This window comes from Esox lucius, chromosome 4, assembly GCF_011004845.1.
Source record: "Esox lucius isolate fEsoLuc1 chromosome 4, fEsoLuc1.pri, whole genome shotgun sequence".
Taxonomy (NCBI): domain Eukaryota; kingdom Metazoa; phylum Chordata; class Actinopteri; order Esociformes; family Esocidae; genus Esox; species Esox lucius.
Window position 1 is genome coordinate 34,775,644 of NC_047572.1, and position 25,192 is coordinate 34,800,835.

At 44.6% G+C, this 25,192-nt stretch overlaps 1 protein-coding gene across 7 annotated transcripts in view; it reads left to right on the forward strand.

Moving 5' to 3' along the window:
- The window catches only part of LOC105030213 (connector enhancer of kinase suppressor of ras 2), a 61,564-nt gene that overhangs the window by 32,873 nt on the left and 3,499 nt on the right, over nucleotides 1-25,192 (forward strand). For 3 of the 7 annotated variants that reach the window (XM_034291934.1, XM_034291937.1, XM_034291938.1), the window contains 15 exons: nucleotides 422-568; nucleotides 6,198-6,316; nucleotides 7,187-7,410; nucleotides 7,495-7,578; nucleotides 7,725-7,936; nucleotides 12,889-12,926; nucleotides 13,028-13,079; nucleotides 13,178-13,226; nucleotides 14,135-14,307; nucleotides 18,137-18,210; nucleotides 18,307-18,378; nucleotides 20,850-20,920; nucleotides 21,683-21,783; nucleotides 23,432-24,497; nucleotides 24,852-25,105. In XM_034291934.1, coding sequence (XP_034147825.1) covers nucleotides 422-568; nucleotides 6,198-6,316; nucleotides 7,187-7,410; nucleotides 7,495-7,578; nucleotides 7,725-7,936; nucleotides 12,889-12,926; nucleotides 13,028-13,079; nucleotides 13,178-13,226; nucleotides 14,135-14,307; nucleotides 18,137-18,210; nucleotides 18,307-18,378; nucleotides 20,850-20,920; nucleotides 21,683-21,783; nucleotides 23,432-24,497; nucleotides 24,852-25,105 — 2,736 coding nt within the window. The remainder of the gene's footprint in view (nucleotides 1-421; nucleotides 569-6,197; nucleotides 6,317-7,186; nucleotides 7,411-7,494; nucleotides 7,579-7,724; nucleotides 7,937-12,888; nucleotides 12,927-13,027; nucleotides 13,080-13,177; nucleotides 13,227-14,134; nucleotides 14,308-18,136; nucleotides 18,211-18,306; nucleotides 18,379-20,849; nucleotides 20,921-21,682; nucleotides 21,784-23,431; nucleotides 24,498-24,851; nucleotides 25,106-25,192) is intronic. The other 4 variants (XM_029119491.2, XM_034291939.1, XM_034291936.1 and 1 more) reach the window with 4 other exon arrangements.

The following is a 25,192-nucleotide window of genomic DNA, read 5'->3' on the forward strand; positions in this document are numbered from 1 at the left end:
GTAGTAGTAGTCCAGACTCAGACTGATGCAGGGACGTAGTAGTAGTCCAGACTCAGACTGATGCAGGGACGTAGTAGTAGTCCAGACTCAGACTGATGCAGGGACGTAGTAGTAGTCCAGACTCAGACTGATGCAGGGACATAGTAGTAGTCCAGACTCAGACTGATGCAGGGACATAGTAGTAGTCCAGACTCAGACTGATGCAGGGATGTAGTAGTAGTCCAGACTCAGACTCATGCAGGGACGTAGTAGTAGTCCAGACTCAGTCTGATGCAGGGACGTAGTAGTAGTCCAGACTCAGACTGATGCAAGGACGTAGTAGTAGTCCAGACTCAGACTCATGCAGGGACGTAGTAGTAGTCCAGACTCCTAGTGTCCTATTGAGTCACCTACTAAAAGCGAACCGTTCTGTTCCTGTCAGGTGGGCTGGCAGTTGAAGAACCTGGTTTCAGCCCTGAGGGAGGATCCATGTGGTGTCATCCTCACGCTGAAGAAGAGGCCGCACAACATGCTAAACTCTGCCCCTGCCCTGCTCCGACACACACGCTGGAAACCGCTGGGCCTACAGGTACCCCTTAACACCTAACCCTTAAAACGTAAACCTCATAACTCAGTCTTTAAAATTCAACCCTTAAGCAAGCAAGCCAGTATATTTATATAGCACAATTCATACACAGAAGCAATTCAAAGTGCTTTACAAAGAAAAAGAGAAATGTAATAGAATAAAAACAAATACTAGAATTAAAACATCAAATAAGGAATTCAGTGTGCCTTTCATAGTTAAGAAAATAGGAATAGAATAAAAAACTAAATAAAATCATAACTGGTAGATTCTGTAATGGATTTCATGAGGAAGCTATAAAAGCAGTAAGGCTAACAGTGTAGTTAAGTTTAAGCACTCAGCCGTAGGCACATGAAAAGAGAAGTGTTTTTAACCAGGATTAAAACATGTATACATTTGGGGCACGTCTAAAATCTTCTGGTAGTTTATTCCAGTTGTGTGCAACATAACTGCTAATTGCAGCTTTGCCATGTTTAGTTTGGACTCTGGGTTCTACTAGCTGACCTGTGTACATGGATCTAAGAGCCCTGCTCGGTTTATATAGCCTAACCCTTAATACTCAACATTTCAATCTTTACACCTTGAAACAAACATTAAAATCTTATCCTTAAAACCCCTTCAAACATTACCTGTATTAAACAGGCCTTGAAGTAATAGTTCGACTTAGATTTATATTTTGGTGAAATAATGGTTACCTTGAGTTGTTCTTACCTTGAGGGTTCTAACCCTAACCCAAATTCATGAATTCAAACTGTGCATCCCGAGTAACAAATCTGCATTGCAAACAGAATGCGGAATTTGGTAACTTCAAACTGGCTCTATGCAAACAATTTTCTGTAGCCACCACAGGTAGAGGGCAGGGAGAAGAGGAGAGGGCTGGAGGGCAGGGAGAAGAGGAGAGGGCTGGAGGGCAGGGAGAAGAGGAGACCCTGAGCAAATTGTTGTTTGAAAAGACATTGAAAGACATGTAGGTCGTCTGTTTTTGTCCCAGGTCGTATAAAAAAGTCTTCCAGATTGTTACTTTCACCTTTCATGATAAACCATTAAATCCAATATTCTATTTGCCAAATTGAGTTTTATTTTAATAAGTTTCTAACTACTCTCAAAAGGTATAAGACTTGATCATGTCTTTTTCCCACTAAGCAGTACTAGGCTATGTCCAGATATGTCAGGCTATGTCCGGGCTATGTCAAGCTATGTCAGAGCAGCATGAAGTGTATATTTCTATGAAGCCAACAACATTCAGTAGGTTTGCACAATTAACTCTATATTGGAGGATCTTTTCTTTTCCATGAATATGTGAAAACAAGCTTATCTGACTTTATTTGGATGGAAATGAACGTACAAAACTTGGAACTATTGGGGACGACTATTTTTGGACAAAATAACTACCACGACAAACCGACCTGATTTCGAGTTGGTTGGCCAGCCTACAAGGGGATGTAAAGGAAGGAAGGAGAGGGAAGAAATGGGGAAGAGATGGGGAGGTGGGGGGAGGAGAAGGGGAGGAAGGGGGAGTAGATGGGGAGGAGAGAGGAGGAGATGGGGGAGAAAAGGGAGGAGATAAGGAGGAGAGGGGAGGAGAGAGGGATGACAGAGAAACTCCCTCCTCGATGCGGCCTGGGTTACATAGTTCTATTTATATCTCAGCTCTGTGCTACTGCTCATACATACAGTATGCTTTGATCTCCTCTCACCGCTCTCCTGTATTTATCTCTGCTTTCCTCTTCCCCATCTTTCTGCTCTCTCACTTATAACTACACTGAACAAAATTATAAATGCAACACCTTTACATTCCTTATAGTACCATTCCATTGGGTAGGAAACAAGAAATAGAGACGAGAAATAGAGAGAGGTATTTACACTGAACAAAATTATAAACGCAACACTTTTGTTTTTGCCCCCATTTATCATGAGCTTAACTCAAAGATCTAAGACTTTCTCTATGTACACAAAAGGCCTATTTCTCTCAAATATTGTTCACAAATCTAAGTGTTAGTGAGCACTTCTTTGCTGAGATAATCCATCAACCTCATAGGTGTGGCATATCAAGATACTGATTAGACAGCATGATTATTGCACAGGTGTGCCACAATAAAAGGCCACTCTAAAATGTGCAGTTTCACTGTATTGGGTTGGTCTGGGGGGTCAGAAAACCAGTCAGTATCTGGTGTGACCCCCATTTGCCTCACACAGTGCAACACATCTCCTTCACATATAGTTGATCAGGTTATTGATTGTGGCCTGTGGAATGTTGGTCCACTCCTCTTCAATGGCTGTGCGAAGTTGCTGGATATTGGCAGGACCTACAACACGCTGTCGTATACGCCAATCCAGAGCATCCCAAACATGCTCAATGGGTGACATTTCCTGTGAGTATGCTGGCCATGCAAGAACTGGGATGTGTTCAGCTTCCAGGAATTGTGTGCAGATCCTTGCAACATGGGGCCGTGCATTATCATGCTGCAATATGAGGTGATGGTCATGGATGAATGGCACAACTATGGGCCATCTTCCCTGTACAGTGAAAACTGGGATTTATCTGTGAAGAGAACACCTCTCCAAAGTGCCAGACGCCATCGAATGTGAGCATTAGCCCACTCAAGTCGGTTACAAGGACGAACTGCAGTCAGGTTGAGACCCCGATGAGGGGGACGAAAATGCAGATGAGCTTCCCTGAGACGGTTTCTGACAATTTGTGCAGAAATTCTTTGGTTATGCAAACCGATTGTTGCAGCAGCTGTCTGGGTGGCTTGGAGGTGAAGATGCTGGATGTGGAGGTCCTGGGCTGGTGTGGTTACACGTGGTCTGTGGTTGTGAGGCCGGTTGGATGTACTGCCAAATTCTCTGAAATGCCTTTGGAGACGGCTTATGGTAGGGAAATGAACATTCAACTCACAGGCAACAGCTCTGGTGGACATTCCTTTAGTCAGCATGCCAATTGCACACTCCCTCAAAATGTTCAACTTCTGTGACATTGTGCTGTGTGATTGAACTGCTCATTTTAGAGTGGCCTTTTATTGTGGCCAGCCTAAGGCACACCTGTGCAATAATCATGCTGTTTAATCAGCATCTTGATATGCCACCCCTGTGAGGGTGATGGATTATCTCGGCAAAGGAGAAGTGCTCACTAACCAAGATTTAGACAGATTTGTGAACAATATTTGAGAGAAATAGGCCTTTTGTGTACATAGAGAAAGTCTTAGATCTTTTAGTTCAGCTCATGATAAATGGGGGCAAAAACAAAAGTGCTGCATTTATAATTTTGTTCAGTGTAAATGCCTCTATCTATTTATCGTCTCCTTTCCTACCCAATGGAATGGCACTATAAGGAATGTAAAGGTTGTTGGATAAGTCACGTTTCTTTAATGTATGTGTCTGAAATATTTGTGAAAGAGATTTTTTAAATGTCAATTATGATGAAAGAAGGGTTTGATTAATAAACAAGATGTATCATTAAGGGTTTAGGGTTAAGGGTTAATGTTAAGGTTTAGGGTTAAGGGTTAATGTTAGGGGTTATTAACCCCTAACATTAGGTTTATGAACAAAGGTTGGGATTATAAACAAGGTGTCAAGGCGAAACTTCATTGGCCAATCCAAACATGATCCATGTCTCTGTAAAGCACTTTGTGACAACTGCTGTTGTAAAAAGGGCTTTATAAATAAATTTGATTGATTGATTGATCCATGTCTGAGGTGCGAGGGTAAAGGAGAGGCCAAAAAACAAAAAAAAATACCAACAAGAATAATTAGGTTTCTTTAAGCTCACGGCACCACACGGTCTCAAAACAGACATACACACAATAACCCATGATGTGTGGGTGAAAATGAGCAACCTAAAAAGCCCTCTACTCTAATCTGGTTACAAGGTGGGTGTAATGTGTACTTACACTTACTATTTTCATTTTCTTATATAGTATAATAGGCCCTGTTATATATACCTCACTCACAATGCAAATGTCATGGTTATATCCAAAATGTACTCCCACCTTGTGGAAGTTAGCTGAATTAGAGACAACCGTTCACATTCAAGCCAACTCTTCCTCTTATAGTGCATTCGCTATACTCTTTATTACTAGAACATTAATTGAATTCACTTAGGGATTTTGCTTGCTGCTGTCTGTCATTGGTTGAGGACAGATGATTGCGTGTCTTGGTGAAGCCAATGGAAAAGAGGGGCTGCTTCCCCGTTTGCCAGAAACCGGTGCTAGAATATTTGCAGGAGAAGCTCTTAGAGCTAAATTATTTATTCCTGGAGTCCAAAAAAGAGTAGGCTACTTTGAAATTACCAAGATTGTTTCTGTTGAAACCAGATTTTGGATTGTTTTGAATACATTTCTCTGCCAGTGTTGCCTGAAATTAGCTGATATACAACAGGCAGAGTACCAATGGATACACAACCATGTGAAAATAGCAGAGCGTTGGCTGTAACGGGCTGTCTTAATGCTACCTGAACATAGTGCCGAAGACAGAACTGGTCCATCACACTCAGGGAGGAAAACCCAGACATTATAGAGCTTTGTGATTGTGGGGCGACTCAGTTTTAGAGCAGCTCCAGGAATAAATAATTTAGCTCTAAGAGCTTCTCCTGCAAATATTCTAGATTATTTAGATGTTCCGAAACAAGCAAAGCTGTGTATGTGTGTGTGTGTGTATGTGTGGATGTGGGTGTATGTGTGTACAGGGCTGACACTCTTCTGAAAAGTAGGTCACCCTGCTCTGGAATGGGTTCAACCATGAACTAACACACACACTTACTTAGTTTGGTTCCAGAAATCAAATTTACATTTCAAGGATCCAAACAACACGAATGTTGCAGTATTTATGGGCAGTCGTGCTGGCCCCAATCAGCCTGTGTTGACTGCTGAATATGAGTACTGCTGAGGTGCTTAAATTGGGCTATCAGGGGCTAAAATGTCCAGGAACTTGTCAACAAAAGCCTGCTCTATGTAGCCATAGGAATAGCAGCCTACTTCCAAAACATTGCCTGTTCCTCTGTCCTCCCCAACAACACTTCATTGGGCTAGAAATCAATATAATCTGTTCAAACCAGCAGGGTCCACCAGGTGGTTATGTCCAGCAGGCTCCACCAGGTGGTTATGTCCAGCAGGGTCCACCAGGTGGTTATGTCCAGCAGGGTCCACCAGGTGGCTATGTCCAGCAGGGTCCACCAGGTGGTTATGTCCAGCAGGGTCCACCAGGTGGTTATGTCCAGCAGGGTCCACCAGGTGGCTATGTCCAGCAGGGTCCACCAGGTGGTTATGTCCAGCAGGGTCCACCAGGTGGCTATGTCCAGCAGGGTCCACCAGGTGGTTATGTCCAGCAGGGTCCACCAGGTGGCTATGTCCAGCAGGGTCCACCAGGTGGCTATGTCCAGCAGGGTCCACCAGGTGGTTATGTCCAGCAGGGTCCACCAGGTGGCTATGTCCAGCAGGGTCCACCAGCTGGCTATGTCCAGCAGGGTCCACCAGGTGGCTATGTCCAGCAGGGTCCACCAGGTGGTTATGTCCAGCAGGGTCCACCAGGTGGCTATGTGTGTAGAAAATGTCCCCAAACATCATGTTTGTAACCTCTTTCTTCCTCCCTCTCTAACTCGTTCCCTCTGTTTCGTCCTCTCTTTTCCCTTAACCCATAGCCGCTTCTCAACAGTCCCTCTACCTCTCCGACTCCCAGCAGTACCCTGGGAGGTTCATCCAAGATGGATGTCCAGGACGTTTTCATCCTCTCCCCTGTCTCTGGACTCTACGGTACCAGGTATATACATATTGTTATGTTTCACCATCCTTGTGGGGACCCCTTTCAAAATCTTGTTGTCCTTTACTGAAACTTTTAACCTAACCCTAATCTCAATTCATTTATTCTAAACCTAAACCATAAGCTTTTATTTCCTTTTGAGCATTCTTTAAATCCATGTACACCCCCCCCAAAACATGTATACCCCCTCCACACACACACACACACAGGAACAAGGACACATTATCCATGGCGATTGTAATATTTGTGATAATCTTGGTGGTAATGATGATGGTAATGATGGTGTTAAGGGTGGTGTTAATGATGCTGGTAATGGTGGTGGTGATTTCATGGTGGTGGTAACGGTGATGGTAACAGTGATGGTAATAAAGGTGGCAACGGTGATGGCAACGTTAGTGGTAATGGTGATGGTAACAGTGGTGGTACCAGTGATGGTAATGATGGTGATAATTGTGGTAACGGTGATGGTAACAGTGATGGTAATAAAGGTGGTAATGGTGATGGCAACATTGGTGGTAATGGTGATGGTAACAGTGGTGGTACCAGTGATGGTAATGATGGTTATAATTGTTGTGGTAACGGTGATGCTAACAGTGATGGTAATGATAGTGGTAGCGGTGATGATAATGGTCATGATAGTATTGATGATGAGGATAGTGGTGTAGAACATCATTATGATGATGACCATATTGATGATGAGGATAATGATGATTAACATGATGATGTTGACCAAGCCTTCAGATCAACAACTTATACTGATAAGAACACTGAAAAGGAATGAAGGACAGTTTCACCCGAACCAGACAGCATTGAATTGATACAAAACAATAGTGTCACATGCAGCATATAATCATCGTCATCTCACCATAGGGAGGAACTTGGTGTGGTTTCGTGTGATGACATCAGTAGGTACAGCGTGAGCTCCCAGTCCGGAGGTCAGGGGTCGGAGGTCAGCTACTTCCTGGATCAGGAAAGTGGCCAGTATTTCTCATTGTATGAGGGGGATGTCCCCCCAGGACCGCCCGCCACACCCAGGACCGACTACAGGGTGCAGAACACGGGGGTCCGCCGCAGGGACAAGACCCCTACACATGGTGAGAATGCCCTCTGTCTGATTGATGATTGGCTGTCTATAACTCCTCCCTGCCCTCTGTCTGATTTGTGATTGGCTTTTCCAGGTGACCTCAGGCCTGTCTCCATGCCACCCGAGTATAACTGGATTGAACCCATGGAGCCAGTCATGGCCAAGAGAGGAAGCAGAGGTATTCTGAGCAAAACATTTTTATAAACAAATTATATACAGTGCATAAATAAACTGTACATACATAACAATTGTGATCATCTAAACATACTTTAAATATATTAAGAAGAATGACAAGACGTTTGAGTTCACTCTACTCTCCTCCAGACTCTGACAACTCTCTCCTGCGTTATTTGACGGACGACAAAATCTTGGTGATCCAGGAGGAACCAGAGGGACCAGGGAGGGAGAGGGTGAGAGACGATACCAGCCGACATTCACGGCGTCAGAGTCGCAACTCTAGCAGCCCTAGTTTTCCCCTCAGCCCCTCTTTCCTCTCCTCCACACTACGACTTGATCAGATGCCAGATACTCTTCCTGTACGTGAACACACTCAAACACACTCACTTAAACACACATACATACACACCCAAACATACACACACATATACATGCACACACAAACACACACATAAAAACATATACTGTACATACCCAAACATACACACAAAAACACAAACATTTACATATTTACAGAAAATGTACAGCTATTAAGTATAATGTATGTACAAGTGAAATAAATAGATGTGTGACTTCTCTGAATTTGCAATCAAAGCAAATTGAAGGAGTAAGGTAGCAGGGATAGTAGCAATGAAGTTCCCGAGGTAGACATGTACAGGTGCTGGTCATATAATTAGAATATCTTCAAAAAGTTGATTTATTCCAGTAATTCCATTCAAAAAGTGAAACTTGTATAATGTATATACATTCATTCCACACAGACTAATATATTTCAAGTGTTTATTTCTTATAATTATGGTGATTATAATTGACAACTAATGAAAACCCCATTTTCAGTATCTCAGAAAATTTGAATATTGTTCTATATTGAAGACACCTGGTGCCACACTCTAATCAGCTAATTAACTCAAAACACCTGCAAAGGCCTTTAAATGGTCTCTCAGTCTAGTTCTGTAGGATACACAATCATGGGGAAGTCTGCTGAGTTGACAGCTGTCCAAAAGATGACCATTGACTCCTTGCACATCAAGGGCAAGACACAAAAGGTCATTGCTAAACAGGCTGGCTGTTCACAGAGCTCTGTGTCCAAGCACATTAACCCTTTGTAGCCTATGGGGATTTCGGCCAGATTTCACTACTTGGACATTTTGGGTCCTAGATTCATTTCTGTAACAGATACAACCTATTATGATGTATCCTGGTAATAAGAACCCCTCTGGCTACAATAAAAACACATAAAAACAGACTTCTATATAGTGATGTAGACCCTTGTAATCTCTGTTCTTGTCTACACATTAGCCTTTCTAAGATGCATGGTCAATGTCGTTGCCTGGTGAAAAGTTCTCATAGCAACCCAAACTATACAACTATACAACCCATATTATACACGGACAACCCAAATTATACACGGAACGCTTCACGAAAGTGTCTACAAATAATATACCATTGGAATCGGACGATTATGGCGAATCTATTTTTCGAAATATGTATGCAATATAGAGGCGAAGGGAAGGAAAAGATGTGGTAGAAATAAGTGTACAAGCAATAGGGATAACCGCACCCTGGGGAGGATTGTGAAACAAAACCCATTCAAAAATGTGGGGGAGATTCACAATGAGTGGACTGCAGCTGGAGTCAGTGCTTCAAGAACCACCACGCACAGACATATGCAAGACATGGGTTTCAGCTGTCGCATTCCTTGTGTCAAGCCACTCTTGAACAAGACACAGCGTCAGAAGCGTCTCACCTGGGCTAAAGACAAATAGGACTGGACTGCTTCTGAGTTATGTTCTCTGATGAAAGTAAATTTTGCTTTTCCTTTGGAAATCAAGGTCCCAGAGTCTGGAGGAAGAGAGGAGGGGCACAGAATCCATGTTGCTTGAAGTCCAGTGTAAAGTTTCCACAGTCAGTGATGGTTTGGGGTGCCATGTCATCTGCTGGTGTTGGTCCACTGTGTTTTCTGAGGTCCAAGGTCAACGCAGCCGTCTACCAGGAAGTTTTAGAGCACTTCATGCTTCCTGCTGCTGACCAACTTTATGGAGATGCAGATTTAATTTTCCAACAGGACTTGGCACCTGCACACAGTGCCAAAGCTACTAGTATCTGGTTTAAGGACCATGGTATCCCTGTTCTTAATTGGCCAGCAAACCCACTTGACCTTAACCCTATAGAAAATCTATGGGGTATTGTGAAGAGGAAGATGCAATACGCCAGACCCAACAATGCAGAAGAGCTGAAGGCCACTATCAGAGCAACCTGGTCTCTCATAACGCCTGAGCAGTGCCACAGACTGATCGACTCCATGCCACGCCGTATTGCTGCAGTAATTCATGCAAAAGGAGCCCCAACTATGTATTGAGTGCTGTACATGCTCATACTTCTCATGTTCATACTTTTCAGTTGGCCAACATTTCTAAAAATATTTTTTTTGTATTGGTCTTAAGTAATATTCTAATTTTCGGATAAACTGCATTTGGGGTTTTCATTAGTTGTCATTTATAATCAATAAATGTGCTATGTGCAATGAGGGCAGGGTTACGGTAAAAGTTTAAGGTACAAGTCGGCATGTGCAAATGAAGTACAGGAATAGCAGCAATGACACGTGAACTGGAAAACCTTATCAGACTTGTAAGGCAGTGAAGGAGTCCAGTAGTCCAAAGGGTGGGCATAGTGAGTGATGGGAAGTCACAGCAGGGTTACAGCAGAAGGAAAGAAACTGTTCCTGAGTCTCCTGGTGCGAGAACGGGGAGAAGGGTCCCTGGTGATGCCGTACGCCCTGCGCAGACACCGCTTGCGCTGGAGGTATGCGATGGCTGGAAGCTGGGTACCTATGATGTGCTGGGTGGTTTTCAACACCCGTTTCAGGGCCTTCAGGTCGGCTATGGAGCAACCACCAAACCACACTGTGGTACAGTTAGAACCCAGTTAGAATGCTCTTCTAAATTGTGCGGCGGTAGAAGTTCACAAGCATCTTGAAAGACAGATGTACAGACACTATCAGGCCTTTTTGACCAGGGCTGAGATGTTGAGGGATGAGGAGAGGTCCTCAGAGATGTGGACACCCAAGAATTTGAAGCTGGATACACTCTCCACCTCAGTGCCATCAATGAGAACTGGGGCGTGAATTTAGACTTCCTGATATCCACAAAGAGTTCCTTGGTTTTCTTTGCGTTGAGGGCCAGGTTGTTATCAGCGCACCATGCTGCCAGGCACTTGACCTCCTCCTTGTGGGCTGATCCGTCATTGTCACTGATCAGTCCTACCACCGTGGTGTCGTCTGCAAACTTGACAATGATGTTGGAACTGTGTACAGGAACGCAGCCATGGGTGAAAAGGGAGTACAGGAGGGGGCTCAACACATTGCCTTGTGAAACACCAGTGTTCAGTATCAGGGTGGAGGAGATGAAGTTGTCTAGCCTGTAGACCTGTTCGACCGGTAGGCAAACTGGTAGGGATCCAGTTTTGTGGGGAGGCAGGACTTGAGGTGGGCCAGAACACCAGAACTAATCTTTTGAAGCACTTCATGATTGTGGGGGTGAGTGCGACAGGTCGAAAGTCATTCAGGCTAGACACAGTCGACTGCTTCGATCCTGGCACCATGGTTGGTGTAATGATTGCATGTTGGGACCACCGCCTTTGTCAGTGACATGTTGAAATGGTCAGTGAAGACCTCGGCCAGCTGCCCAGCACATGCTCTCAGCACACTCCTGGGGACGCCATTGGGACCTGCAGCCTTGCATTCACCCTGCTCAGTGCAGACGACACATCTGCCGTGGATAATCTTAGGGGTGGGACATCCAGTAGTTCAGCTTTAATATGGCTGGCTCTTTGTTGTCCCTGCCAAAGCAAGCAAAGAACCTGTTTAACTCTTTGGTAATGGAGACGTCTCTGGGTGTGGGGGTGGGGTTATTTGGCCAGTAGTCTGTGATGGTTTGGATGCCCTGCCACATGCACCAAGAATCTGAGTTGTTGATTAAGTGCAGTTTTAGCCATTTGATGCCCCTTTTCAGGTTGGTCCTGGATGAGCTGTAGGCCTCCACATCGCTGGATCTGAATGCAGCGTCACGTGCCTTTAGCAGTTGTCGGAACTCTCTGTTCATCCACGGCTTCTGGTTGGGGAAGGTCTTTATTAGTTTATGGAGGAGGAGGAAGCATATTTCCATACAGGAGTCAAGGGTGGCTTGAGTGGCAAACAATCTCCAGTCTGTGTGTTGAAACTGGTGCTGCAGAAGTGAGTCTGATCCCTCTGGCTACACTTTGACTGACCTCACTGATGGTTTCTCATGTTTAATGAGAGGTAAATACTTGGGAAGTAGGAACAATGAGAGGTGGTCAGACTGACCTAAATGGTGGAGGGGAATGGGGGCCTCTGGAATGTTTGTGTTCACCTGGTCCAGTGTATTGACTCCTCTGGAATGTGTGTGTACACCTGGTCCAGTGTATTGACTCTTATGGTGGGGCAGAAGACATTTTGATGGAATTTGGGAAAAACTGTTTTCAGATTTGAGAAATAGCCTGCAGCAATAAAGGCACCATCCGGCTGGGCAGTTTGCTGCTTGCTAATAGCAGCCTGCAGCTCTTCCATTGCTAGTTTAGCATTAGCATCCGGTATGGTATATAGGTTGCAGTAACATTAATAGATGTAAACTCATAAGGCAAGTAAAAAGGCCTGCACTTAATCATCAGGTCTCCAGATTGGTTGAGCAGTGACTCCCGGTAATGTTAGTGTCTGTACACCAGGCTTTGTTTACATTAATGCCACCTCCTCTGGTCTTACCGGAATCCACCACTGTTCGGTCAGATCTGAAGACAGCGTGTCCCTCCAGCTCAATTATGTTGTCGGGTATGTTGTTGCGTAGCCACGTTTCTGAGAAAATCATGACGCTACTGTCCATAATCCTTTTTTGTGAGGTAAATCTTAGTTGTATTTCATCCATTTTGTTCACCAGAGACTGCATAAGTTAGTGCGGAAAAGGCTAGGTGGTGAAGGCTGATGTGGGGTTGTTATAGCCTAGCCCGGAGGCCATCTTGCTTCCCTCGTGTTTACAGTCTCGACACCACCTGCGTGCACTTCCTGTCGGCGGTATAGTGGGCGTCTTCCGGGACGTTTTTATAATCTCAGGTGGAAGCTGTCAAATAAACACACATATAGATGCATACTCAAATAGCCCAGGGTTACTGAGCTATTTACTCCTTCTCTCAACTCTCTCCCTTTATTTCTCTCTCCCTGCCTCATTGTTTCTCTCCCTATTTCTCTTCCTGTCTTTCTTCCTCTGTCTGTCTGTCTGTGTGTGTCTTGATTCTTCTGCAGAGTGGTGGGGACACACTGCGAACTGAGACAACGCACAGGTATGTTTGTGTGTGTTTCTGTGTCTGTATGTGAATGAGTTGGTATGCTGTATGGATCATGGCTCATTAGCTTGACGCCCCCCCCCCCCCTTCTCCACCAGGTATTCTGTCTCAGGGAGTGATCATCGGCTAGGAGGGGCTTCTATCAAGAAGGTTAGAACAACAACACACCATTATCTAAAACTGATGATGATGTGCACTTACCCAGTACATTAAGTCATAAGCCTTTCACTTCTCTCTCTCTCCTTCAGTCGTTCCACTACACATCTTTAAGAACCAAAAACAAAAGGAGAACAAAAGGTATATGTCAATCTGTATGTCTGTAAGACCTTCTGTCTATCTGTCTAATTATCTGTGAGAAACATGCATTTGTCTAAATATAGAAATTCACAGGTGCACCACAAAAGTCAATTTTCCCATGCACTACAGCAGCTACGTTGGTGTACAGTACTTCCTGTTATGTGTAGGCAGGTTGCTTAGGATTCCAACCTTCTCTAATAGCCTGATTCATATTAGAGGAGGAGCTCCAATAAAAAGCATTATCCCATTCCAGTTCTGTTTCCAGCAGTATTATCATATTAAAACAACTGTCATGTTATTACAACCCCAACCTTCCATCCCCCCACCCTCCCACCTCCCCATCCTCCCACCCTCCCACCTCCCCATCCCCTTACCATCTTATCATCCCACCCTCCCACCTCCCCATCCCCCCACCCTCCCACCTCCCCATCCCCTTACCATCTTATCATCCCATCCTCCCACCCTCCCACCTCCCCATCCCCTTACCATCTTATCATCCCACCCTCCCACCCTCCCACCTCCCCATCCCCCCACCCTCCCACCTCCCCATCCCCTTACCATCTTATCATCCCATCCTCCCACCAACCCACCTCCCCATCCCCTTACCATCTTATCATCCCATCCTCCCACCCTCCCACCTCCCCATCCCCCCATCCTCCCACCCTCCCACCCTCCCATCCCCTTACCATCTTATCATCCCATCCTCCCACCCTCCCACCTCCCCATCCCCCCATCCTCCCACCCTCCCATCCCCTTACCATCTTATCATCCCACCCTCCCATCCCCTTACCATCTTATCCCCCCACACTCCCATCCCCCCACCCTCCCACCCTCCCATCCCCCAACTCTCCCACCCCCCCATCCCTCCCACCAACCCTCACTCTCTTTCTCTTCCTCTTTTCCTCCAGGTTCTCTGAGCAGTGCGAGTAGGAGGCGTATTTCCTGTAAGGATCTTGGTCATGGTGACTGTGAGGGCTGGCTCTGGAAGAAGAAAGATGCTAAAGGATACTTCAACCTAAAATGGAGGAAATACTGGTTCATCCTCAAAGAGTCCTGCCTTTATTGGTACACAAACCAGAATGTAAGAGAACTCTCCATCTCCCTCCACTCATCCATCTCTCCATCTCCCTCCACTCCTCCATCTCTCTCCACTCCTCCATCTCTCCATCTCTCTCCACTCCTCCACCTCAATCAATCAATCAAATTTATTTATAAAGCCCTTTTTACAACAGTAGTTGTCACAAAGTGCTTTTACAGAAACACCCGGCCTTAAACCCCAAGGAACAAACAACAGTAGTGTTAAATTTCAGTGGCTAGGAAAAACTCCTTAAGAAGGCTGAAATGTGGGAAGAAACCTAGAGAGGAGCCAGTCTCAGAGGGGTGACCAGTCATCTTCTGTCTTTGCCGTGTGAGATATTAAGAGTCCAATTGGAATAATTAATAAATGAATGTGGGCTAAATCCAGAGTCGATTTAAATGTAGACAAAGAAGGGATTTGACTGCATGGATTGGGAACTGCCCTGAATGGATGGGACAGCCAAGAGTCCAGGGCTGGCTGAACAAAGAGCCTGGATTGGGATGTAGGATTTAAGCATTGCCTGAAGGTACGGATAGAAGCTCCTCTTGTTGCTCTGTAGATAAGAACCACAGCCTTGAAGCAGATTGGAGTTTCAACTGGAAGCCAGTATAGAGTGGGAAGAAGCAGGGTGACATGGGAAAATGTTGGACGGTTTGAACACCAGGCGGGCCACAGCGTTCTGAATGAGTTGCAGGGGTTTGATTGCACAAGTGGATTTGAGATGACAAGTGCCTGGACAGGTACCTGTGCTGTTTCCTGTGTGAGGTCAGGTCGTACTCTATGAAGATGACAAGTGCCTGGACAGGTACCGGTGCTGTTTCCTGTGTGAGGTCAGGTCGTACTCTATGAAGATGACAAGTGCCTGGACAGGTACCTGTGCTGTTTCCTGTGTGAGGCCAGGTTGTACTCTATGAAGATGACAAGTGCCTGGACAGGTACCTGTGCTGCTACACAGAAAGTAAATTTAATTCAAAGTGCGACAGTAATTAGTCAATGGGCTGACAATACTGGGATGTCTGTAGAGTAGATGTACAACCAGAAGTTTCTTTGAGATGAGATGAGATACATTTTGTAAGACCGAGTAACGAGTCTGTAACACCATGAACAATAGACTATCAAATACTGTAAAAAATTATTGAATTACTCTCTCCCTTGAAGATTGGGTACGCAATCATTATTTCAACCACTATACGAAACGGCTGATTTCTAAAAAGGTGGTAAGATGACATCCAAACGTAAATGACGACCATGCCGCAGAGACGCATTTTGTGACCTGGGGGTCAGAAGGGGTGAAGGAGAAACAAAGCAAAAAAAAGAAATCTGGGGTTCCTATGGGGTTGCATTGCCATTTCCTGGCCAAATATATGGGGTTAGCTGAACAGTCCAGAAGGGAGATCGAAGGACTAAAGAATCTGGAGAGATTCAACATAGATTAATTGTCAGATTGCTTGCTATGTGTTCCCATCAAGTTTTATAGGCAAAGACACAGTGCTGTTATTTTGTCTATTAAGATAAGAATGTTCAAAGTACTATTACTGAAACAATTTATTGAGAAAAGTATGCATTCTTTAAAAAATAAAAACTAAAAAAAATGCTGAATTCAAATATTTTTTTACATAGTTTGAGTGTAAGATCAAGTTGAATAAGATCAAGTATAAGGTCGGTTGATGCGCAGGCATGTCAATTTATTCTCTGCTCCGTAACTATAGAAGTTAGATGCCTCCATAACCGTAGTAGTTACATGCCTCCATAACCGTAGAAGTTAGATGCCTCCATAACCGTAGAAGTTAGATGCCTCCATAACCGTAGAAGTTAGATGCCTCCATAACCGTAGAAGTTAGATGCCTCCATAACCGTAGAAGTTAGATGCCTCCATAACCGTAGAAGTTAGATGCCTCCATAACCGTAGAAGTTAGATGCCTCCATAACCGTAGAAGTTAGATGCCTCCATAACCGTAGAAGTTAGATGCCTCCATAACCGTAGAAGTTAGATGCCTCCATAACCGTAGAAGTTAGATGCCTCCATAACCGTAGAAGTTAGATGCCTCCATAACCGTAGAAGTTAGATGCCTCCATAACCGTAGAAGTTAGATGCCTCCATAACCGTAGAAGTTAAATGCCTTCATAACCGTAGAAGTTAGATGCCTCCATAACCGTAGTAGTTACATGCCTCCATAACCGTAGTAGTTACATGCCTCCATAACCGTAGTAGTTAGATGCCTCCATAACCGTAGTAGTTAGATGCCTCCATAACCGTAGTAGTTAGATGCCTCCATAACCGTAGAAGTTAGATGCCTCCATAACCGTAGAAGTTAGATGCCTCCATAACCGTAGTAGTTAGATGCCTCCATAACCGTAGTAGTTAGATGCCTCCATAACCGTAGTAGTTAGATGCCTCCATAACCGTAGAAGTTAGATGCCTCCATAACCGTAGTAGTTACATGCCTCCATAACCGTAGAAGTATGATGCCTCCATAACCCCGTAATCGTGATCACAAATTGTGATTACTTGTAGTCCATCAGGATTTCAGCAGCAGCCTTAACTAATTATACTTGATCTTATTCTGTTGTTTAGAAGTCTACAATGCTAAACCAATCACAGACTGCAGTAAAACAACCAATGTGAAGTCTATCCATGTCCCCCCCCTCCCCAAAAGAGAGAGAAAGAGCGAGCGCGCCAGTTGCTACAAGCAATTGTTTTGAGAAAAAATAAATGGCCAAACAGCGAAAGAAGTGAAATCAATGATTATGGAGAGCGACGATAGTGAAAATGGGTCTGAACATTCAGACCATGAAAAGTATCAGGATGGAATCGACCCATTTGTAAAATAGGGTGAGTGTAGTCTAAATGCTATTCTATGATAATGTTTATTATTATTTTGCATTGTTTTAGTGGAATTACTAGGCCTATATGATAACTGGATATAACGGTACGGTAGCCAGTGGTCAAATGTGCTCCTATGCTGTGTTGTGTAGAGTGTCACCTGTGGATATAACCATCCAAAGGAAGACTGAACATAACTCTGTTCTAATCTCCACCACTTCCAGGCACATGTAGGGAATTCCAAAGGAAATAAAGGCACCCCCTATTCAAGAGTTCAAAAAAGAAGGGTAGTACAATATGACAGAATAAGTTCAGTGACCCCATATGGGCATTTTCAATGATTTTCAGAATATTTGAAAAATAAAAATATGTGGACAAGAGTAAAAGAAAATGCCAGGTTTATAATTTTATAAATTCAAAACCATTCAACTTGTAGTTATTCTGAACCCCTGGGAGTATCCAAATGTAATACAAAACAGGCTAACTATTATATTTTAATATTTCAATTTAAATCCAAAATATGTGCACTTGTGTTTTTAAATTTTTCTATTTCACATTATTACTCATGTAAGTGTTTGTTTTCAATACATCCTTCATGTAGCTGAGGGGCTGCAGAATACCTGGGCCCCGTGGGACATGGCCCATGAAATTCCTAACCCGCTAACTCATTATTGCAAACCCTAACCCCTAAACCTGGGCCCCATGAGACCTGACCAATCAAACTCTAACCCCTAACCCTGGGCCCCGTGGGACCTGACCCATCAAACTCTAACCCTTAACCCTGGGCCCCGTGGGACCTGACCCATCAAACTCTAACCCCTAACCCTGGGCCCCGTGGGACCTGACCCATCAAACTCTAACCCTGGGCCCAGAGGGACCTGACCCATCAAACCCTAACCTTGGGCCCAGAGGGACCTGACCCATCAAACCTTAACCCGCCAACTCTTTACATATCTCTCTTTTTCTCCATCTCTTTTCTCTTCTTTCTCTTTCCTATCTCTCTCACAGGATGAGAAGGCAGAGGGGTTTATTAGTCTTCCAGAATTCAGGATAGACAGAGCCATTGAATGCAGACGGAAATTGTGAGTGCCCTTTAAGACATTAAAACAAAAGACACACACACATGCAAATAATACAAAGACACACACAGTTTAACCTACTATTGTGCCTGTTTGCAGTGCCTTCAAAGCGTGTCATCCTAAAATCAAGAGCTTCTTCTTCGCAACAGACTGTCTAGAGGAAATGAACAGGTGTGTGTCTGTTTTGAGCGTTGTTGTTTACAAAGACTATTCTAAAGCATTCAGGTGAACAAAAAAGACTAGTTTTCTGTCAACAGTCATACATCATTAAGAGAACAACTTAAACATTGCTTGTATGTTATCATAACTGAGCATATTTTGTCTTTTATGAACTTCTCTTGCACAGACAGTATTCCAATAAGTTGCTTATTAGAGCAATTGTTGGGAGGAACAGTGCAATTTGTAGTTCAAAACATTTGCATGTGTAAATTACTGTAAATTGCTTTACTGACTATCCCAAGTTGTATATCTTACTATGGAGCAATGATATCCACATGTAACGTTTTGGCTTTAGTTGATGGTCCTGCTTTGGCCGGCTGCTTCTTCTATTAGCGCTGCAGTTATTTCTTCTGTCAGTCTGGAATAATCACTTTTGCCATTCTGGTTCCTATTACATTCCCTGCCCTCTGTGGCATTACCCTGCCTTCTGTGGCATAATATTGAAGACACCTGGTGCCACACTCTAATCAGCTAATTAACCCAAAACACCTGCAAAGGCCTTTAAATGGTCTCTCAGTCTAGTTCTGTAGGCTACACAATCATGGGGAAGACTGCTGAGTTGACATGTCCAAAAGACGACCATTGACACCTAGCACAAAGAGGGCAAGACACAAAAGGACATAGCTAAAGAGGCTGGCTGTTCACAGAGCTCTGTGTCCAAGCACCCGCACCCTGGAGAGGATTGTGAAACAAAACCCATTCAAAAATGTGGGGGAGATTCACAATGAGTGGACTGCAGCTGGAGTCAGTGCTTCAAGAACCACCACGCACAGACATATGCAAGACATGGGTTTCAGCTGTCGCATTCCTTGTGTCAAGCCACTCTTGAACAAGACACAGCGTCAGAAGCGTCTCACCTGGGCTAAAGACCAATAGGACTGGACTGCTTCTGAGTTATGTTCTCTGATGAAAGTAAATTTTGCATTTCCTTTGGAAATCAAGGTCCCAGAGTCTGGAGGAAGAGAGGAGGGGCACAGAATCCACGTTGCTTGAAGTCCAGTGTAAAGTTTCCACAGTCAGTGATGGTTTGGGGTGCCATGTCATCTGCTGGTGTTGGTCCACTGTGTTTTCTGAGGTCCAAGGTCAACGCAGCCGTCTACCAGGAAGTTTTAGAGCACTTCATGCTTCCTGCTGCTGACCAACTTTATGGAGATGCAGATTTAATTTTCCAACAGGACTTGGCACCTGCAAACAGTACCTGGTTTAAGGACCATGGTATCCCTGTTCTTAATTGGCCAGCAAACTCACCTGACCTTTACCCTATAGAAAATCTATGGGGTATTGTGAAGAGGAAGATGCGATACGCCAGACCCAACAATGCAGAAGTGCTGAAGGCCACTATCAGAGCAACCTGGGCTCTAATAACACCTGAGCAGTGCCACAGATTGATCGACTCCATGCCACGCCGCATTGCTGCTGTAATGCAGGCAAAAGGAGCTCCAACTAAGTATTGAGTGCTGTACATGCTCCTACTTTTCATGTTCATACTTTTCAGTTGGCCAACATACTGCCAAGATAATGAATTTGGGATTTTCATTAGTAGTCAGTTATAATCATCGCAATTAAAAGAAATATATATTTGAAATATATCAGTCTGTGTGTAATGAATGAATATAATATACAAGTTTCACTTTTTGAATGGAATTACTGAAATAAATCAACTTTTTGATGGTATTCTAATTTTATTACCAGCACCTGTATATTGTTATGACACATTCAAATTTGTTAACACAACCCTCAATATATTTCATCAATGCAAAGTAGGATGAGGAGCTTGGCACTGAAACCCTCTCTGCAGAAGAGTACATTCCTACCTGTTCACTCAACTCAATACTTATCTCATACAATTCAAGATTTTACACAGATTACAATATTCCAAAACCAGTCCCTGATCCATCTTAATTTGGTTATAAGTGTCAAACTGCATTGAGCACACTGCTTCCCTGCTTTGCTCTGAACTCTAACCTGAAAAACTACTGGTCTGGAATCTTTGAGATACTCTCTAATGTCCTTGAGAGTCTGATCCTAGTGTCCTTGATAATTATCTACCTGTCTGTAATCTGTCTTTTGTTACATTCTGGAGCCATTGTTAAATATACAGCTATATTCTTTTTTATTTGACAATTGCATACTGAACAAGTATCATGTTTTAGATCTTGGCATGGTACTATCACAACAGCCACATTGGCTAGCCCTAGAGGTACCACATTCTAGGCAGTGAAAATGGCTTTTCACTATTAATGCTCTTCATGTTTGTAATCTTAAACCTAATCTTCTGATGCCCATAAAGACATTTAAACCTTAAATAAATTCACAGTTCACTTTAAAGCTTTGTGTCCTCTGACCTTCAAGATGTTGATGGATGATTGATTGCTCTGCTTTAATAGAAGTGTCCCAACTAACACCTGAATCTTTTGTGGTAGGTGGATGAACCGGCTGGGCCTTGCTGCTATTGGCTACACCCCTGATGAAAAGGTGCCACGAACTGATGAAGGTAAGTTTGATCTCACACAACACAACTGATGAAGGTAAGTTTGATCTCACACAACACAACTGATGAAGGTAAGTTTGATCACACACAACACAACTGATGAAGGTAAGTTTGATCTCACACAACACAACTGATGTAGGTAAGTTTGATCACACACAACACAACTGATGAAGGTAAGTTTGATCACACACAACACAACTGATGTAGGTAAGTTTGATCACACACAACACAACTGATGAAGGTAAGTTTGATCACACACAACACAACTGATGAAGGTAAGTTTGATCACACACAACACATACCTGCTTTCTCAGGTATCTGTCAATCATACAGAAGAGTGTGTGTTATGTGGTGTTCATGTTTTCATGTGTGCGGTATGGCGTTCATGTGAGTTGTGTAGTATTCATGTGTGCGGTATGGCGTTCATGTGTGTTGTGTAGTATTCATGTGTGCGGTATGGCGTTCATGTGAGTTGTGTAGTATTCATGTGTGCGGTATGGCGTTCATGTGTGTTGTGTAGTATTCATGTGTGCGGTATGGCGTTCATGTGTGTTGTGTAGTATTCATGTGTGCGGTATGGCGTTCATGTGTGTTGTGTAGTGTTCATGTGTGTTGTGTGGTATTCATGTGTATTGTGTAGTATTCATGTGTGCGGTATGGCGTTCATGTGTGTTGCGTAGTATTCATGTGTGCGGTATGGCGTTCATGTGTGTTGTGTAGTGTTCATGTGTGTTGTGTGGTATTCATGCAGGTTTTGTGTTTCAGACTACTGGAGTGAGAGTGACCAGGATGATGTAGATGTTTCCATGACTCTGAAAAAGGAAGGACCTTCCTCACTGTGTGACTCCTACCACCATACTCCCTCAGTAAGACACACACACTGTTCTCCCTCAGTAAGACAGACACACACACACTGTTCTCCCTCAGTAAGACACACACACTGTTCTCCCTCAGTAAGACAGACACACACACACTGTTCTCCCTCAGTAAGACACACACACACCTTTCTCCTTCAGTAAGACACACACACTGTTCTCCCTCAGTAAGACACACACACACACACTGTTCTCCCTCAGTAAGACACACACACACTGTTCTCCCTCAGTAAGACACACACACACTGTTCTCCCTCAGTAAGACACACACACACCTTTCTCCTTCAGTAAGACACACACACTGTTCTCCCTCAGTAAGACACACACACACACTGTTCTCCCTCAGTAAGACACACACACACTGTTCTCCCTCAGTAAGACAGACACACACACACTGTTCTCCCTCAGTAAGACACACACACACACACACACACCGTTCTCCCTCAGTAAGACACACACACACTGTTCTCCCTCAGTAAGACACACACACACTGTTCTCCCTCAGTAAGACACACACACACACACACTGTTCTCCCTCAGTAAGACACACACACACACACCGTTCTCCCTCAGTAAGACACACACACACTGTTCTCCCTCAGTAAGACACACACACACACACACACCGTTCTCCCTCAGTAAGACACACACACACACCGTTCTCCCTCAGTAAGACACACACACACTGTTCTCCCTCAGTAAGACACACACACTGTTCTCCCTCAGTAAGACACACACACACACCGTTCTCCCTCAGTAAGACACACACACACTGTTCTCCCTCAGTAAGACACACACACACCGTTCTCCCTCAGTAAGACACACACACACTGTTCTCCCTCAGTAAGACACACACACACACACACTGTTCTCCCTCAGTAAGACACACACACACACACACACTGTTCTCCCTCAGTAAGACACACACACACCTTTCTCCTTCAGTAACACACACACACGCACAAACACAGTTCTCCCTCAGTAAGACACACTCACCATTCTCCCTCAGTAAGACACACACACACACACTGTTTTCCCTCAGTAGGACACACACACACACACTGTTTTCCCTCAGTAAGACACACACACACACACACTGTTTTCCCTCAGTAAGACACACACACACACACTGTTTTCCCTCAGTAGGACACACACACACACACACTGTTTTCCCTCAGTAAGACACACACACACACACTGTTTTCCCTCAGTAGGACACACACACACACTGTTTTCCCTCAGTAGGACACACACACACACACTGTTTTCCCTCAGTAGGACACACACACACACACACTGTTTTCCCTCAGTAGGACACACACACACACACTGTTTTCCCTCAGTAGGACACACACACACACACACTGTTTTCCCTCAGTAGGACACACACACAATCAGTAGATCCATTCCCAGTTCACTAAAAGGGGGCCGAACTAAGAAATATGTCTGAATAGGCATGTCATGATCATAGTAACTGTCATAATGTCATAGTTAATACCATAATTACTACAATGTCATATTAACTACCATTATATCATATTTACTACCATAGTTGCTATCATATTGTCATTGGTGCTCATCGACCATCTCATTGTTTTCTCATTCTCACCTCCACATCCTGTCATCACCACTCCTTCAGACTCAACATCTCCATAGTTATGTGCTCCCTCGGTCTGTTAGTTCTATGAGCCTCCTTCGCTCCTCCACCTCTCCAGTCCCTTCTCAAATGTTATCCTCCACCTCTCCAGTCCCTTCTCAAATGTTATCCTCCACCTCTCCAGTCCCTTCTCAAATGTTATCCTCCAACTCTCCAGTCCTTTCTCAAATGTTATCCTCCTCCTCTCCAGTCCTTTCTCAAATGCTATCCTCCACCTCTCCAGTCCTTTCTCAAATGTTATCCTCCACCTCTCCAGTCCCTTCTCAAATGTTATCCTCCACCTCTCCAGTCCTTTCTCAAATGTTATCCTCCACCTCTCCAGTCCCTTCTCACATGCTATCCTCCACCTCTCCAGTCCTTTCTCAAATGCTATCCTCCACCTCTCCAGTCCCTCCACAGATGGTCTGTTCCACCTCCCCTCTACCCTGCCAGGTCAATTCATCCAGTCCCTTTTGTGAGGTCATACATGGCCGCCATCACAGTGAATCGACTCATTCTCGATCATCAGCCGAGGAGCCACAGGGAGAGATGGCCACTGACACCAGTACCGGTTCTGGAACCGGCAGCATTGGAACTCATTCCTCAGGGAGGAGGTCTTCCCACCGGGAAAGACGGTCCTGGCAGGATCTGATTGAGACCCCACTGACCTCTGCTGGCCTGCACTTCCTCCAGACGACCCCGAAAGGGTGTAGCAGGGGATACAGTAGAGGGATGGGAGGAGAAGGGGGTCAGGGGGGGACATGTGTTTACCAGGAAGATGGGAGGACACAGGGTCTGATGATGTCACCAGGACAGTGTCGCCAGGCGACCCTACCTGTTAGGAGATACCATGCAGACAGAGAAAGAGATGGGCCCTTCCCTCTGGAGAGAGGACCACTCCCCCTCACACGCTCCCACCGGAGGTCCCATAGGCAGCGCAGCCAGAGCCTGCCCAGGAGCAGAGCCCCTTGGTCGGGGAAGACCCTACAGCCCCCCCCTGGGATGGAAGAGAAGAGTGAAGAGGAGGAGGGAGATGGAGGGAAGCACAACAACCAATCCAGCCAGGATGGTGAGGCACTCTTATACACACTTATATTAAAACACGCTCACACATAGACACACTCACACAGTCCTGTGTTACTAACCTAGTGGGGAAGCCAAATCAAGCATTTAATGTTCACGCAACCTAACCTTACCCCTAATCCCTGAGCCAGAAAATGTCATTCCTAAAGCAGACAATACATTTTTTCCAAATGAGGAACCCTGCATGGCAGTTTGTTCATGTTTTACCTACCTTCTGAGGACTTTTGAGAATTTCTGTCCCCCAAAGGTGAGTAAAACATGCATACTCACACACAAACGTACTCACACACACCTGTAGGTGATGGAACAGTGTATCTGAGGGATTCTCTGTGTTTCCTAGTTCTTGTACCTGAGCCAAAGGAGACAGAGGGGCGAGGTATACGAGAGAGACGTGTTTCTGAAGGGCGAGAGGTGGGGGATGTGGATGGTTTTGAGCAGCTATACCGATCGTTAGAGCAGGCCAATGTCTCTGCCATTGGAGAGCCTCGACCCTGCAGTAGACAGGAGCTCCGACGCGCCTTCACCCAACGCTGCAGAGACCCTCTCCTAAATGACAGACTACACAGAGTACGAGCACTGCAGAGCACCTTGAAGGTACACAACACTCCCACAGAGACACAGCAGAATATAAAGCTATTAAGCGCTGATTTTATGATTTGACATCTGAAGTATGATATAGTA